This window comes from Anser brachyrhynchus, assembly GCF_964034855.1.
Source record: "Anser brachyrhynchus genome assembly, chromosome: 3".
Lineage (NCBI taxonomy): Eukaryota > Metazoa > Chordata > Aves > Anseriformes > Anatidae > Anser > Anser brachyrhynchus.
In genome coordinates this window covers 66,801,574-66,818,129 of record NC_137696.1, presented here as the reverse complement: position 1 = coordinate 66,818,129, position 16,556 = coordinate 66,801,574, and the positions used below count along the sequence as shown (strand labels likewise).

Sequence of the window (16,556 nt, the reverse complement as noted above, 5' to 3'; positions counted from 1 at the left end):
TTGATGTGCTTAAGATACAAAAATCTCTTATCAACTCTGGTAACAGTTGCACGCATCAAGTGATTGACTTTAAAAAAAATCCTTTATTCTTACCATAAGAAGATGTATTATTGTTTCAATTTCATTAATCCTCTTCCAGGTTCTCTCTGTACTATCACATTGATTAAGAGGGAAAAGCATGTAGCTTAAAGCCTCCTAGATGTGTTTGGAAGATTTTGCAAATCCCGCAGCTCTAGCAAGTCCTTAAGCAAACTTGGTTATAAGAAAAAAAAAAAACACCATATTTTAAACGCCTAGGACAAGAGCACAATATGGCTTCTAAGTTGTTAAATCTTGGATAAAAATGTTGGTAACTCCAAAGATTTGAGTATTCATGATGCATTACACACACACAATCAAACAATGATGAGATTTTCTGAAGAAGTCTCCCTCTGGTGTTTAAAGAGGGAATGCAAACTTTTTCTAACAATCTGCACTGACTCAACCAGCTATATAATAATATAAGTCTCCTAAATAAATATTCTCTATAGAAGTCAGATGAGGTTTAAATATTTAAAAGGACACTCAGGGTCCACATCAAGCTAAAAACGTATTTCATAATAAGTCTCCTAAATAAAACTTTCAAGTCTCCTAAATAAATATTCTCTATAAAAGTCAGATGAGGTTTAAATATTTAAAAGGACACTCACGGTCCACATCAAGCTAAAAACGTATTTCAGTATGAAGTGAGACAATTCAGGAAAACGCCTGCAGTGTTAAATATAATTCAGTCATAACTATCATGCTGAATAGCCAGGTAACGTGCTGTTCTGCAGGCAACAGACAAAAAAAATTGTTTAGGAAGAGAACCACTATTAATACAGTTTCACTGACAACGGAAGCTTTCAAAGCCACCATCAGAATCTTGCCTCTCAGACCTGCCCTGAAAGCCTGTGGGAATGGCTCTATGGATAGGCCTGTCCCCACTGGAGTTTTGGAGACCAGTTGTGTTCACCTCCTTATCAAAACTAAGCCAAAAATCACTAAAATAACTTGACTCTGGAATGGAACACAACATGTTTTAGACCAAACGTAGCATTCGATAAGCAAACATGATTTTGTATCAGACAAATTAATTGAAAAGCACTCACAGTTTTTTCTTACTTAAATTACACTTGGCAGAATTTGGGATCCAAGGGTACAATCTAGATGATGGCAGTTTCCAGCAATGTAGGTTTGCTGTCCCTTTTTGACAGTCTTCATAACCAACCAACCAAAACACTTCCACCCATAGAACCAACAACTCCTTTTCATAACTATCACATTTTTAGAAAGGCATAGATCAAAGACAGAAATCTGACTCTGAAATGGGCTGAAATTGGTGCTATTGTGAAGCTGATAAAGAACTTGGGCCATGGAAATATACTTGCTATGGTATCCTTATTTTTAACATAAAATGTATGGAAAACAAATAAACACTACTACTACAGTCATAAAAGGTTGCTTTTTTTTTGGTTGTTTTGTTTTTAATTAAAAAAAAGTTTGTCAAATGAGTATTTACAAAACATTTAGTCTTTCAATTCTCTTATCAAAACCCTCAGAACACAGTACACAGAAAAAACTTAGTCGAATATTATATAAATCTAAAATATAAGATATCGATATTAATAAAATTCATACGATTGACCTGATAAAAATTACACCATTTCCCAAATAGGAAAGATAAAATAACAACCAGCATAGCTTTAACTGAATATGCAGACTTTCATAATAAATTCATTAGAGACAGCCTCTGGGTAGTAATCTAGTCTAGTAACTGATGCTAGATCAAACCCACTGCTCATTTGTTGAATGTAAACTGTACATATAAAATTTACAGATATTTTCAAAAGCTCGTAACATCTTCCCAAAGACTGAGAATAATTGACCCAATGTAACTGATGCAGTCTTTTTTTCTAGGAGATTTTCTGTATAATAACTTAATTTGTCTGCCCAAAAGATGAGAAGAATATAAGTTTTGTTGGACAAAAAGAATACAAATTTCTAATAATGCAGAAGCCAAATTTATAAAGGCCATTCTTCTACCACGCTACATTGTTTGAATGTCCTTTCATTTCATAGACAGAAGGAAGGATAAGTCCAGGTGACTCAGATCTGGATAGGGAGCAGGAATACTGTAAACTCTTCAGAAATCCATGTACTTGCATGCAGAGAAAGTTTACTCAGTGCTTTCAAGGAAAGGTAACATATACCTTATTTAGTGTCTGATATAAATAGGCAGGAAAACTGGCGTGCATACAATTAGACAGCTTCATTATGCAAAAGAAAATGAAGCAGAAATTTGCACGCGGTTCTCTTTCCTTTTACACAGCATACTAGATTTCAGATCAGATAACGTTTCACCTTGACTAGTAGAAGGAAACCATCACACCAAAGCCGACCTAACACTTCATTTCACTGTGTAACCGGCAAAGCAACATTAACAGGCACTTGGCTAGGCTGTGGTGCTGGTGAGCCATTACTGAGAGGTTGCTGTGGAACAGCTGCTGGCTCCATTTTGCTGATGTGCGTTATGAAACGTAACCGAAGCTTCAAAGCTGGTCTTAAATTACAAATGATTTTCTCAACCTGTAAAATAAAATAATAATAATAATAATAATAATAAATAATAATAATAATAAAGACAGAAATGCATTTGGTAAAACAGAAGTATTTTGACCACTGTACATGACCATTACATACGCACAACTAAAAAAGGAAAAAGATACAGTAAATCATGGTATTTATGTTAACATTCTATTCACCATGCTAACTTACGGACCTCTAGTAATAGCTGTACACCAAAGCTTTGCAAAATGATTCACACTAATTATGCTTTAAAGAAGTTCACACTGTTATAAAATAAACTAGCTGAATTACTTTTCCACCAACTATGGATACATTCTTGTTTTTGTCACAAGTCAAGTTACATTAACTGAATCAGAAACTAAGGAAAAACTTAAAAGTTATGGACTGAAATGAGGAAAAAGCTGTCAAACAACCAAAAGTTTATACAGCTTTCTTTCTACTGGTTACTTAATAATGGTACTTTAAAAATTTCAAGCTGTAATCTTCTTTCACACTACATAAAATCTAGAAATCTGAGATACTCAGCCTACTGTGTCTAAAGGTTTCAACTGTATAAAAGGATATCAACTCCCCAGTTTGCATACAGAGAGACCAGTCAACAATTAAGCATTTTTTTAATGCTACATACAAAAATCACTCCTAAAAATATTAATTTGCCATAGGGAAAAAAGGATAATTAAGTATCAGTATCTACTGTTTACTTACTTGGTCTTTCACACTGTCACCTGTAAACATATACTTCATATGATACAAGAAATCACAGATAGGATCCATGTAGTTCAGGTGCGAGCTGTACTGATCAGCATTCAGGAGCATTTCATAAAACGCCACTCCAATCTGTCTCCACAGACACAAAAAACACCCAAAATCAGAACAGGTTTTGAAGAGCTTTAGAGCAGAAACACAGTTCAACAGTGTAATAAATATATATACTGCTTTTTAAGTACCTGTAATTCCCGTTTATTTCTTGCAGAGGCAAATGGGCAAGTCTAACCAATCCCATCATGCTTGACTAAATGATTCTTTTTTCCGAAGCTAAATTTCAGCGAGTGTAGTGATGGTATTTTGGTACACGTTACATAATTAATGCTTGAACATCACTGACTGCAATATGCTTTGAATAAGTGCCTAAAAAATTTGCAAATGTTCGGGAAAGTAGACATTAATAAATACCTATAAGAAGTTTAACACAAAATTTGAGTCTTTTGCAGAGAAGAGACTACGGATTACTGTTTTAGCTTGGACCTAGACTACAGCTAGGTCTTCGGCAAATGCATACAGTGCATTTTAATGGTTCAAGCATTCTCCACAGAGAGATGAATTCTCTACAACCAGAATGATTCAACATACTTAATAAAGGAGGCTTTGTGTGCAAACCTATGTAAGACTATGACCATTTAAAAACGACAATGTGAAATTTGAACTTTGTGACTTGTCATTTTAGTCACACGACAGCTGCTGCCTACTCTGAAGGGAGTAACTCATCATGATATTCTGACACTGAAATCAGTTCCTTGCAAAGGAAAATAAGTGGTATGAGAATGCTAAGAAACTTGAAAATCTATCATCTTTCCATTTTTTTTGTATTTTGGTTCAATGCAGAGAAAAAAGACAAAAACTGTTCCTTCCTAAGGGAGGAAGAAACCAGTCAAAGCCGTATTTACTAGCTATTTACAGTATTATACAGGAGCCTATAAAAAGATACTGCTCCACACCTAAACAGCATTTTCTATTGCCCTTCCAGTACTTAAGCACTGTTTCATGAAAAAAATAGTAATTTGGATTGACTTTTATTGTAGCTATAAGAAAATGAGAAAAAAGAGAAAAGAAGAATTAAAAAAGAAAGGAGAGACAGATCAGTGGATTCACAAATGATCACAGAATCATTTAGGTTGGAAGAGACCTCAAAGATCATCTAGTCCGACCTTTGAATGATGTATGTATTTTTGTTTCATGCTTCTAAAGTATACTTAAAAAGAATCAGAAAATGACATAGTTCAGTAAGAAAACTGAAGGAAATATGTAAAGAAATATACAGAAACACTATAATATGATTATTTAACTAATACAGCTCCTTACAGTATCCTGTATTCACAATACATCCAAAAAACATGGGAACAACAGTTACAAAGCTCACTGTTTATGCCTTCCTACACTTTGTGACTTGTTCACAAAATGATGTATGTAAACTAAACAGTTTATAAAGAAATGAGGGAAAATATTGCAGCACCTGATCTAATGGGAACCTAAGAAGATTAAAGTGAAATCCCCAGCATGGACATGCATAATTTGGGATAAAAAAAATAGTAGTGGTGGTAAACTTTTATGTTATGTTGATCAAACTCTAGAAGGAGATGAGATGCATACTTGCCATACAGGCTTAGCAGATATTTGCTGTCAGCACAAATACGTAAAGACACATTTCCCATGTTTAGCTCGTCTTTCTCTAAAGGACTCCGCTATCTGTAGTTTTTTAGCTCATCTGGCTGCTGGCCAATTCCATCTCTTTTCTCCCTTTCTTCCCTCCCCCGCCCCCCACTGATACCAGTGTAAGAAACTGCTTGTGCTCCCTCATTCTCACAGTACGTAGCTCTTACTTACCTTCTTTAACCTGCATAGAAGCTTTTAAAAAACACATGAAGTCTGACGCACATTTCACGTGCAATTTGAAAGCCAAAGCAAACGTGTCACTTAAAAAAAAAAGTGCTAGGTGTTTCATCCTGAAGCAAATGGACAGGGTTTCAGTTAACAAGGAAGCTGAATAGCAACTCAGTGAATAGATCCTTGAAAACACTGTTTTATTTGTATAGAATTCAATTCTGAATGTTTATAAGAGAGATCTCTGTCACAGTCTACTCTTTAATGTAACAGTGTATGTTAATTTTGCTTGTCAGTATAAAGTAATCCAAGAGTTACACTTTACCTCTATCATGCATCGTGTCCTCTCCTGCTGGAACCGTTGAAGAAAAGGACCGACAAGGTGGTAAACATAGAGTAACTGGAACTCAGTTTTCACTATGGGTATCAATACTTCTGTGAGGAACCTGCAATATTTTAAGATACATCCTATTTGAATGGCACTTTTTCTCCCCCCAGCCCAAACTTTAACCAAAACAAAGGATTCTCTCTCGCAGATTTGAGTCTTCATTTTAGAAATTACAACATACTTCAGAAAATACTAGCTATTTCAGTGAAACTCTAGAACATTTCCAGACGTTATCACAAGACTAGAACCTTGTCTCAAGGAGACAAACAATCCCACCTGAGCTTAGCAGAATGCCATGTACAGTGAAAAAGCTGTGCTCTAAAGTTTTAACACCAGTTTTAAATCAACAGTCACGACTGACTGACAGGAATACATCATAATACCTTCACTTCTGTCCAGTATGTTACAACTTGGTATTTGTAAATGACATCTGTTAATTCTGTCATTAACACAGCACTGGGGAAAGTCTAATCAACTTCTGGTACTTTTTACTTGCCTTAATGACTAAGTGGATCACTACTGCATCTTTCAGTCAGTAAAGCATCTCAACTGGCAGCCACAGGGCACTTGCCAGAATAAAGGACACACTTACCCATTACAGTTGATGCTTTAAGACTACTCTACAGTTAATGCCTTTAAGAAAAGCTAAACATGAAAGGAACAAACAAAAGCATAAAAGCTAATCAAAATTTAAACAGGCAGATGAAAGGCAATCACACTCTATATGAGAGCTCTGAAACTTACAGACACAAGAGTCGTGTCGTGGAATAAGGAGCTGGAATAAACCTTGTGATTTATCAGGTGAGTTTTGGTGCTACCCCCTAGATATTTGCTTGTATAAATACTACCAGTACAGCTTCTTTATCTACAATATGCATGGAGTTCTAAAGACAAATTAAATCATCAAGTATCACTGCACTTACTTAGGAATAAGAGAAAGCTGTCCAATGCTAGAATGATGCCAGACAGCATGTGCCAAAGCCAAAGTGTAGCTACAACCCATCTCAGAATAAGATTGGTGACATGCTGTGAAGTCAAACAGCTGGAACGGGTAACCAACCCACTCTGTCTCCGATGTCAAGCTGGGACTGTTGATAACACTCACAATGCGATCATGGAGAACAATCCAGTATGGCTCCTGGAAAAACAAAAAGCCTGAATTCCTTCTGAAAAGAACACCATCTAAGATAACGCTCCTCATCTTTTCTCTACCACTATCACATTTCTAAGATGTTTTCAACTACATGGCAGTTTATAAATCTGTCTGACAAACCTAAAAATTAAGAAGCGTAATACAGAATACATCACTGTTAGTGGGCGTGGCACACTCAAGGGTGTGGCATTATCAAGACGTATTTCATGAACTTCGTTATTTAGAGAGCTAAAGTAAAGGGCTCCAAAAGAAACAGGGCAGAGATGAAAAGCCTTAGTGGAAAGAGATCAAGAATTTTCTGAGTATAGGCACAAACAAACAGACCAAAAATCCAACATGGAAAAAAGAAAACAAAGAAGGGTACAAATGTCAGAGAATACAGATGAAGGTGCAAGGAGAAGACACAGGAGAAACACATGTATCAAAAATAATAAAAATAAGGACAAAATTAATGTTGCCTTTCTTCCAAGGAGCCATTTTGCTGGACAGAAGTCCTTGTGAAAATAAATGTTGCACATATAAGCAACATGTAAATGTTAGCAAGATTAAAATTATTCACACGTTCCTGGTCAGATACCGGAAGTCATTATATTCAGGAGATCAACATTTCTACTGAAAAATGTTCTCTAATACTGCATATACTTGCTTTTGCAGTCATAGGCACATCTTATTTACGTGATTTAAGAGATACAGGATGTGCAAGTGTAAGCATTAATAAAAACATTAGATTTGCATCAGAAGTCTTATGAAGATTCTCATCTTCATAGCTCCAGTCTACAACTAATATTACAGATGTGGGATTTAAATATGTTTTAAATAGGAGTGATTCACTTCTTTTTCCCCCAGACTCAAAACAAAATAGAAAAACAGAAAGCCTGTTCACTTTTTCCATGCTGGATAAGTAGAAAAAGATGTTTTTCTAACATGGAAGTAGCCTTCGGAATGGCGCTCTGAGGAATCTACAGATGTTGGCTGTCACATTGCAAACTACAAAACATTTTACGACATGCTCGAGGAAGATGATAATCTTTACGTGGAAAAAAGATTTTTTTTTTTTATTTCAAAGTACAACTTATCGACTTACTGGTAAGGCTGTGATAATTAGTCCAATAGCATTCATCCAAGCTGTGATATTCTCTCTTGGCACCAGGGGCTGACTACAAAGAAAAAGAAAACTCAGTCTCAGAAATTCACAATTGCAGCTTGTGCTTTTCGCGTACCTAGAACAAGGTGTACTTATACAAAGAACATTTCTCAAGTTGAGAGAACTATACAAACATATGCAGCTATGTAGGAGAGCCAACAGACAATATAAATACCACTATGATGTTACCAGCAAAATTTTATTCAGACATGATTTTGCTTTTGTATCGTGTTTTCTTCAAATACTGTAATCACACTGTGATTGCTACAAAACAGACTTGAGTGCTTAAAGGCTACTTGTCCCTTTATTGACTACTTCCCTCCACATGCCACAAACAAAGATAACAATAATACATTACTAAGCTGAATAAGGCTGAAAAAAAATCATTTCACTTTATCAGTGCTTATCAAAGATGACATCTGAGTCACTGCAAGAATACTAGGTCCTTCCTTTCACTTCAGTTCTTTTCACGGTGACTGAGCTAGGAATCAAGAAAGAGAACTATGGGTAAAGCTTAATGCATCCTTACAGAACGCCAGCCTTGGTACACTACTCCGTTTTAAAGCATCTCTGATTTTACACTAGCATCACAAGGATCTGGAATCCTGCCAAGGCTTCCTGCCCCTTTCTCTGCATATCAACTTTTTTCCTGCCATGCCAGCTGAAAGGAAAACAGCCTTTTTCTAGTCTCTGTGCCACTGAACCCACTGGATAATTCCTTAGCTAGTGTGAGGTCTTCCCACCATCTTTTCATTGTGCTGAATCAATGGTTCCTGAAGTACACACAATACACAACAATGCACGAATCCAACACACCATTTTTCTGCTCGATCCCTATAGCTTTGTTTGTCCTCCAAAACCACCTAATTAAAAATGTCATTATTTATACTTAAAAATTATAAAACTCAATGAAAATGAATATTACAAACTACCTTAGCAATCTCAAAAAAATTGCAGGAAACAGTTTCAGAGATGCAACGTACCTCTTCAGCACAACATTCAGCAGTGCATTGCCCACATCCTTTCCTGGAACTGCCAGGGCCATGAGCTCAACACAGGTAACATGAAGAGCATGGGCAGCTGGGTTAGGAAACTCATTGAATCTCCAGTCACAGTTTGGAAACGGACCAGGTGATTTCCCTGCCATAGGTGACAATGATTAAGGAAAAAAAAGCTTCCCCAACAAGGACTAGTGTAAGCAGCATGGTATTTAAAAATATAACACATATACATATATAGTTGAGTTGAAATGAAAGATAAGCTACTGAGAACTAATAAAAAACCATAGTTCATAAAAATAAGACATCTGGCCAAGAGCATCAATGTAAGTCATTGAAGGATTGCACAAATACATAGTTACAGATGCACTACACACATGGTCATGCAGAGGATAAATTTCCCTGATTAAGAGGTGGAACAAAACAACACCAACCATCTCATCCACCATCTGCTTCCATGACAAGATGAAAATAACAAGAATTTTCTACTCTGCATAATCTGAAACCATTAATTTGCTTCAGTATATGATCTCCTAGCAGAACTCCAGGGTGACAGTTTATGCAAAGTGAGCACCTGCTTAGTCTGAAAATACTCTGCTTTCACGAGGAACACTAGCTCATCTGAGCTACATACAGAAAAGATCTCCCACCGCACTGTTGACATTTGCATAAAAGCAGGGTTTTATGTATTTTTAGCTTTCTTTAGATAGATTGAGTAAACTTTTTCCAAGTTACACATAAAGGAAAGGCAGGTTTGGGAAGATAAGTGAAGGAAGAGACACGACACCCAGAAAACTGGCCAACTTCCATAAAGCTAACCCAGAAAGAGAAAGTGTCTAGCACTGTTCTCTAGAACATAGCTGCATGGGTTCACCAGATATTTCCACAGGAATTTAAATTAACTGCGATCATAACCATAAAAAAGTAAAAAGGAACAATTAAGAAAATTTAGGTTTGTGTTAAAGATGTAATTTCTAGTTCTTCCCACCTAAAAACCAGATTGTCAGCAGTAGCTAACAGCACGTATACTGACTTTCACCTATATATATTCAGCTATATACATGCCTAAATGTGACACTGCTTACAACATATTTTCTTAGTAATACTCGTAATGGCACTAGAAAAAAAATTAATCTTATGTTCTACATTGTTCTTTAAACAATCATGCTTTATGTCAAGCTCATTTTATGAGGCAATTAGAATTCAATTTAGAATGCATTAAGCATTTAGAAATAATGGAATAAATAGTGAAGTTTTTATAAAGTTGTACTGTATATCATTTTCACCATATTTTTCAAGCTGTTTTTACCAGGAGAGCACAGTCCCTGCATAAAATAATACAGAAATACTGAAGAAACACATTACAACTTTGTTTTCATCTTCTAAACAATGCTTGTAATTAGAAGGTATTGCTCTGTACTGGCCAAAGAGACCACTGACCTAATATATATGTGTATATATACGTAAATATTAAATCATCTGCAGTCAGTTCTATAGCTGCTTAACTGGTTTACTGCTTTGACATTCTTCACACCTCTAGAAACAAATGCATACAGTTAAAATATACTGAAGTAACCTAACATGAATTTAGGCTGAACAGATGGAAATTGAACTTTACATTTTGATGAAATGAAGCTACAAGACACTGGCACAGCTTATTTCATGCACTATTTAAGAAGGATATTGTCTACTAGTCTTCCAATGAGTTTGCAATAGTAAATGTCATCAGGAATCCATGGATTATCTTCTCGGGCATTCATAGCACATTTGAGATAAGTATCACTTAAACACCAGCCCAGTGGGCGATTATCTTTGAGAGAGCCAATTATGGCATGAACAAGCTTTCTCTTGAGGTTTGTGCGCTCTCTGAGATGCCTCTCGTAATAGTGAAGAGTGTTGTACAGGTAAGTCACAGGACGGTCTGCCAAGAAGAAAACAACAAAGTGAACAGGATGTTTTTTAGCATCACCGTTACATTTCTGGTCGCAAACATGAAATTAAAATCAAGAGCTCCCTGAGACTAAATTGCAGGTATTTCAAAACAGTGTATTTGGAATGGATTCATGTGCTTTACTTCACTAAACAACACTGATTCTCTTTTGTCTTCCATTTATACTTTAATGTGTGGGGAGATGGGTAGAGGTTAAGCAAGAAAGTCAATATTAACATATGAACATTTAATAACCTATCCAACATTAATCCACTTAATCACCTCTTCATATAAAAGGTATTAAATAGGAAGACTCCAGGTATGAAATTCTGTAAAAGAATATTGTAAAATGTCTGGCCATAACATATCTATGTCATCTATACAAAACTTACTGTAAAAGTGCAATAAAAAAGTATTAAAAAAACAGGTTAAATTATTTCACCTTAAACAAAGGTAGATGGAGGAATTTTTTGTTTGTTTTCTATCTGTTTCAGTCTTGGTAACAGAAAGATTGTTAAGACACAAGTCCAAGTACTCACTACTAGAAAGGAGTGAAAGGGAAAGGCGTAAAGCAAGCATGAACTAGCAAAAGCTACCAGAATAAAAGTAAGTTCGCTATTTGTAGGCTGAAATACACTAACCAGGGAATGCACTTCTTTGTGGAAATGTGCATAGGGCTCAAAGAATAGGAAAGGATTAAACATCACTGTGCTAGCAGATTAAAATTATGAATGAAGGCAATGAAGGAGAAAGAACAGAATTGTCACAATAGGAACAAAAAGTCTGCATTCCCAGATAACTTACCATGAAATTTGTATAAACCTCCCAGATGATCCAATAAAGTTTCTAGTGACTTAGACACTGGAAGCAGTTCCAGAAATCTATGGATTACAATGTCAAACACTGGCAGAAAGCGCAGGCATACATTTCCAAAATAAATTGGTAGGTACTGTGGCTGGATTTGAACTGGGGGATTGACTTGCTCTGCCAAGCCTTCGAAATACAGCTTTTCAGGGTATTTCTGGAGGGAAGAAATCCAACAAAATTAAAAGCTCTTTCTTTAAAAGCACTGCATTAAATATTCAGAATCGACACTGCTTTCAAAGGACACTTCATAACCCTTATTATCATACATGAATGCAATGAGAGGTTACCAGTGTAAATCTTACTGAGGAAAATTTATCTCTGAGTGAAATTAAATAGTGGTTATGACACCTACATACAACTTCTTCAGGAAAAAAAAATATACGAAGTTTCATCACCACTTGAAGGGGCATAAGGGAGCATTAAGGAAACCAATGCAAAGCTGAAAGCAGGCAGTGACTGTGTTTTCCTTGTTGAGTGGTTTAAGAGAAAATCTAGGGGAATCAGCACTACCAGAAGTTTCTGCATTATGTACTGAGTCAGAACACTAGAAATAACATGCATGTAATTACTCCCTGGGAAACTGCAACCTTAGGCATTCGTAACACCAGGGGAGCTTGGTGCGCAGACTTAGAGATATAGGAGGGAAGGTGGAGTGGAGTGAAGACAACGCAACCAGGCCCTGTGCCATCACTACAGGGATGGGGAACCTGATAATGAGGAACCAGAGGACAGATACCTTTTCCCTGATGCACAGGACCTCTATTCTAAATGAGTAAATTTTTAATTATTTTTTAAATAATTAAAATTTTAATTATTTAAATTTCTAAAATAATTTTTAAAATTATTGGATTTAGTTTAACAAGTTTCTAACCAACCCTTCAGATGCTTCCATCTTTAGATATGATTGCATTATAATTTTAACATTATTACATAAACATAGCGTTGGTTTTTTCATACTAGTCCAAATAAATTACTACTTATAAACTAACTCCAAGAATCTACAGAACTGTCCTGTAATTTACAGGACAAAAGACTTTTTAGCTGATCTGAACTCCATAGCATAGTATTACAATAAAAGGATTTTATTAGCTTTGATACCTTGTGATAACTCATATGCTTAGTATGCCAGTCATTCTGCAGCCAGTGCTCTGGAGAATTCTCCTTCACAAAATCACTCACTCTGTTTCTGAAATCATTAGGCTTGAGTAAGAGTAACTGAATTATGAAGTAACAGACTTGAGCTTCATTTCCTTCATGACTACGCATAGCCTTTAAACAAAAAGGATCAGAAAACATGGAATTAGAGTTGATATTACTGTCTGCTTTAGAACCTTTAAACATTGGCTAGCCTATGTTTAGCACATTAGATAGATCTGCATGCAAATTCACACTGAACATGTAATCTCTCAACTGTAATTTTGGAGTGAAGACACACAACAGAGGTAGGCTCTGTCATCTCCTGTGAAAACTAAGCATCACATTTTCTATCCAACAGGCAAAAAGTCTCAAAAAATTTCCAGTGGAAGTATGTTACCAAGAATTCTAGTTCTCTTTTGGCTGTCATTTCTCTTCTTGAAAATATCCAATTAATGACAGTGAATCTAAAATTTTTTCAAGCTTCTGGCCACTGACATGTTTGGACTAGAGTTTTAAAACCCAGTTTAATTTCCTCTGGGTAAATTCTGCTTTTCTTTATTTTGCAGAACAACCTAGAAAATCAGAGAATGCCATTTCTCCCCTATTTTTCTGCATGAAAAAGGCTGAGTTCCAAGCAAAAATAGAAAACTCTAATGGGTACAAGACTTCACGTTTGTTTTCACACCATAGCATAATAACAATAACATACAGTAATACTAACTCAATGGTTGCCTTTAAATAACCAAGAAAAGCTTCCCCGGAAGATTCAGAGAACTGTACGACTGAGTTCTATGTTGCTTACAGAACTAATCTACTGTTTTACTTGATTTTGGGGTTAGCAAATAGTTAATACATAAAACCAATACATTTTTTAAAAAGATTGCTCCCATAAAAGTGACAAAGAATGCAAGGACCAAGTTCTGTGAAACCTCTCACATCCCTTCTTTTAAGGCAATACTTACCAAACACAATATCAGCCTATCCAGTGTTACAATGTTGTATTTCCATACCATATCGTTCAGAATCTCAATGCATTTATTAAGCTGCTGGCCTCCTGCTGAGGTAGAGAATTCATACACCAAGAAATCCGCAAATGTCCTGACATGTGCCACTAGAGCTCTTGCCCCAATTCTTTCTAATACTCTGTTGTGGAAGAAGAAAAGTCTCTCTTACAAGGATACTTGCACAGATTGTAAAAGCAACCAATTGATGTTAGTATTCTTAATACGTTTTTAAGCAATCTATTTTATAAGAACAAGTGGATTTTATACAAATGTTTGCTTTAAAAACCCTTACCTTATTAAATGAAAACAAAACAAAACCAAAACAATCCCCATCCCCTGAGCAAGGGAATTCCAAAGTCTGGACACTAATAAGAAGAAATTACTCAAGTTCACCAATTCTTACCTGTACCATTCTGCTCAGAATACATGCTTTAGTTACGCATTTTTATACGCATAACCTATAAAGTTACACAACTCTTAGCATGATCTTCTGCAACACGGTTTTATTTTCCTGTACTGTGTGTTTTTAATATAACCTTAGCATTAAAATACAGTTATTTCCTGATTGCAAGGAAGAGTAACACGTGCTCTTATAAATATTCATTTTTTCAACAGACCTAATGAGGACTGAAAAAGAATAATCTTACTTCTCATGACCAGAGCTGATGCTATTATTACAGAGAACAAGTCAAAAAATTGTAGGACTACTTACATAATTTTCATTTTAATACAACGTTATATATATATGTATACATATATCTTCTATTAGTGTATAAAGGCTAAGTAAATTGCTGAATTCAAACACCTCACATCCTTGCCTACACCTCTCTCACCAGGAAGAACATACAGACCACTGTGTGCAACACCAAAAGAAAAAAACATCAGCTAGAAGGTGTAATCAACCTTAAACAATACAAAATTATTACTATATACCAACACCTAGGCTCCACTCCTTTTTTCCCCATGCTTCAAATTAATAGAAAAGTAAAAATCAAGCTCTAATGCACAGGGCCTATGTCCTCAGAACTGAAAGCATTATTGTAGTAACTTTGAAATTGCACAGCTTTTAAGCTCACCTGTAGCCAATTTGATTAATGTGATCTGTCTCTAACAGCATCTTCCACAGAAGACAAAGGAAAAGTGGGGGTGAACCTTGTACGGAAAAGTGAGTGATTATACCATTCTCATTGGTCATGGACTTCCACTTTCGATATTCTTCTTCCACATTCTTCTTCAAGTTAAAACGGCTTTCCTGAGGTACATTATTCTGTTTGAAGAATACCTGAAATAAAAGTAGATTTTGGTGTGACTGAGAGCCTAAAACAAAACATTGCAACAGGTCAACTTTAGCCTGATTTAGCAGGTTTTAAGTTTCTACTTCCTTGTACAATACAAACCTACTAGACAGGGTTGTTGCCTCACTGTGACACCACAGTGACTGTTTTGTCTATAACAAAGTCACATTACAAACTGCCACAAGAGAAGAAGCTTCTCCATTATTACTTTTTTTTTGTTTTGAAAGGTATGATTTACCTTGCACTGGTACTACCAGCTCACCAAACTCGGCCTAAGAGCATTCCAGGAAAAGCTAATGCATTTCTGAAGATCAGTGTTACAATCATACTGGTTTTTAGTGACCTGAGATAAAGATCGTATGGATGGGAGAAGAATCTCATGAACAAGCAAATGGCAAAGAGTAAGTTTTCTGTATTTCTAGTTATAAAATCATCAGTTTGAAACTATTACCTGCAGTGGAGCTGGAAAACAGCTTAGTGTATGTGATGCCCAGTTATGTGGAGTAAAACTCATGATAGTCTGCAATATATCCTTGCACCAAGTTCCCTGAATTGAATCAGAGCCTGTGAAAAAGTCTAGAAAATGGATTGATGACATTAGCATTTCACACACACACAAAAAAACTATTATTTCTCACATGTATTTCTTCTGCAGTAAAAGGCATTAAGCCTCTGCTCGTTCAACAGTGTTCCCCTTTTGATAAAGTTCTCCCACCCCCTTCTTTTGAATCTTATATATTTTGTAGAACAAGCTATTTTATGCCATTAAAAGTAATGAAATTATTTTTAGCTTTGAACTAGAAATAAAGCAAATAATTTTAAGATTTTATATTTAATTTCCTGTAATGACAGCAAGACATGCTTTTGCTAATTAACTCATTAGAATTAATTTTAAAAACCCTGAGTAAGTTAGCGATGGAAAAATTGGTAGACGGCACTTTTGTATTGTTTTAAACTCTTCAGCAGTACCTTTCTCAATTAAGCTGTAGAAACAAAACACAAAACTCATCTTCCTCCAGCCCCAATGTTGACTCAACATTAAAGACTGAACAAAAGTTAAAAAAACAAAACCCTTTCCCTTTCAAATTTCCTCCACCAGTTTTTGTGAAATCAGTTGTTTTAGTTCTCCAGTCTCCAGACTAAAACTGTACTTTTCCCATTTAAACAAAGGAGCTAGAGAAAATATCCCTCTCCAAGCTATCAAAAACCTGACCACTGTCACTGCAAATTGTTAACACATTAAAATACAGGTGAAAAGCTTCTGCCCCTTCCCTTCCCCAAGGAAGGGAATCCAAAACACGCATTACTTTGTCTTAAAGGTAAGCTATATAGTTGGTGGCTTCTGCATGAGCAACATACTTGTCCTCAACAATCCATGACTGTTTTTTTTTTCCTTAAATGGCACATATTTAATCAATCCAAACGTTTAATGATG

At 35.7% G+C, this 16,556-nt stretch overlaps 1 protein-coding gene across 2 annotated transcripts in view; it reads right to left on the bottom strand.

The window, feature by feature from the left end:
* Nucleotides 1-1,483: 1,483 nt before the first annotated feature.
* The window catches only part of MED23 (mediator complex subunit 23), a 37,435-nt gene continuing 22,362 nt past the window's right edge, over nt 1,484-16,556 (bottom strand). For both annotated transcript variants that reach the window (XM_080583821.1, XM_080583822.1), the window contains 12 exons: nt 15,573-15,697; nt 14,903-15,108; nt 13,785-13,965; nt 12,784-12,954; nt 11,623-11,839; nt 10,573-10,809; nt 8,874-9,039; nt 7,831-7,903; nt 6,517-6,731; nt 5,531-5,651; nt 3,313-3,444; nt 1,484-2,607 (listed from right to left, as the gene is read on the bottom strand). In XM_080583821.1, the coding sequence (XP_080439947.1) occupies nt 2,434-2,607; nt 3,313-3,444; nt 5,531-5,651; nt 6,517-6,731; nt 7,831-7,903; nt 8,874-9,039; nt 10,573-10,809; nt 11,623-11,839; nt 12,784-12,954; nt 13,785-13,965; nt 14,903-15,108; nt 15,573-15,697 (2,018 nt within the window). In that variant the 3' untranslated portion in view covers nt 1,484-2,433. The remainder of the gene's footprint in view (nt 2,608-3,312; nt 3,445-5,530; nt 5,652-6,516; nt 6,732-7,830; nt 7,904-8,873; nt 9,040-10,572; nt 10,810-11,622; nt 11,840-12,783; nt 12,955-13,784; nt 13,966-14,902; nt 15,109-15,572; nt 15,698-16,556) is intronic.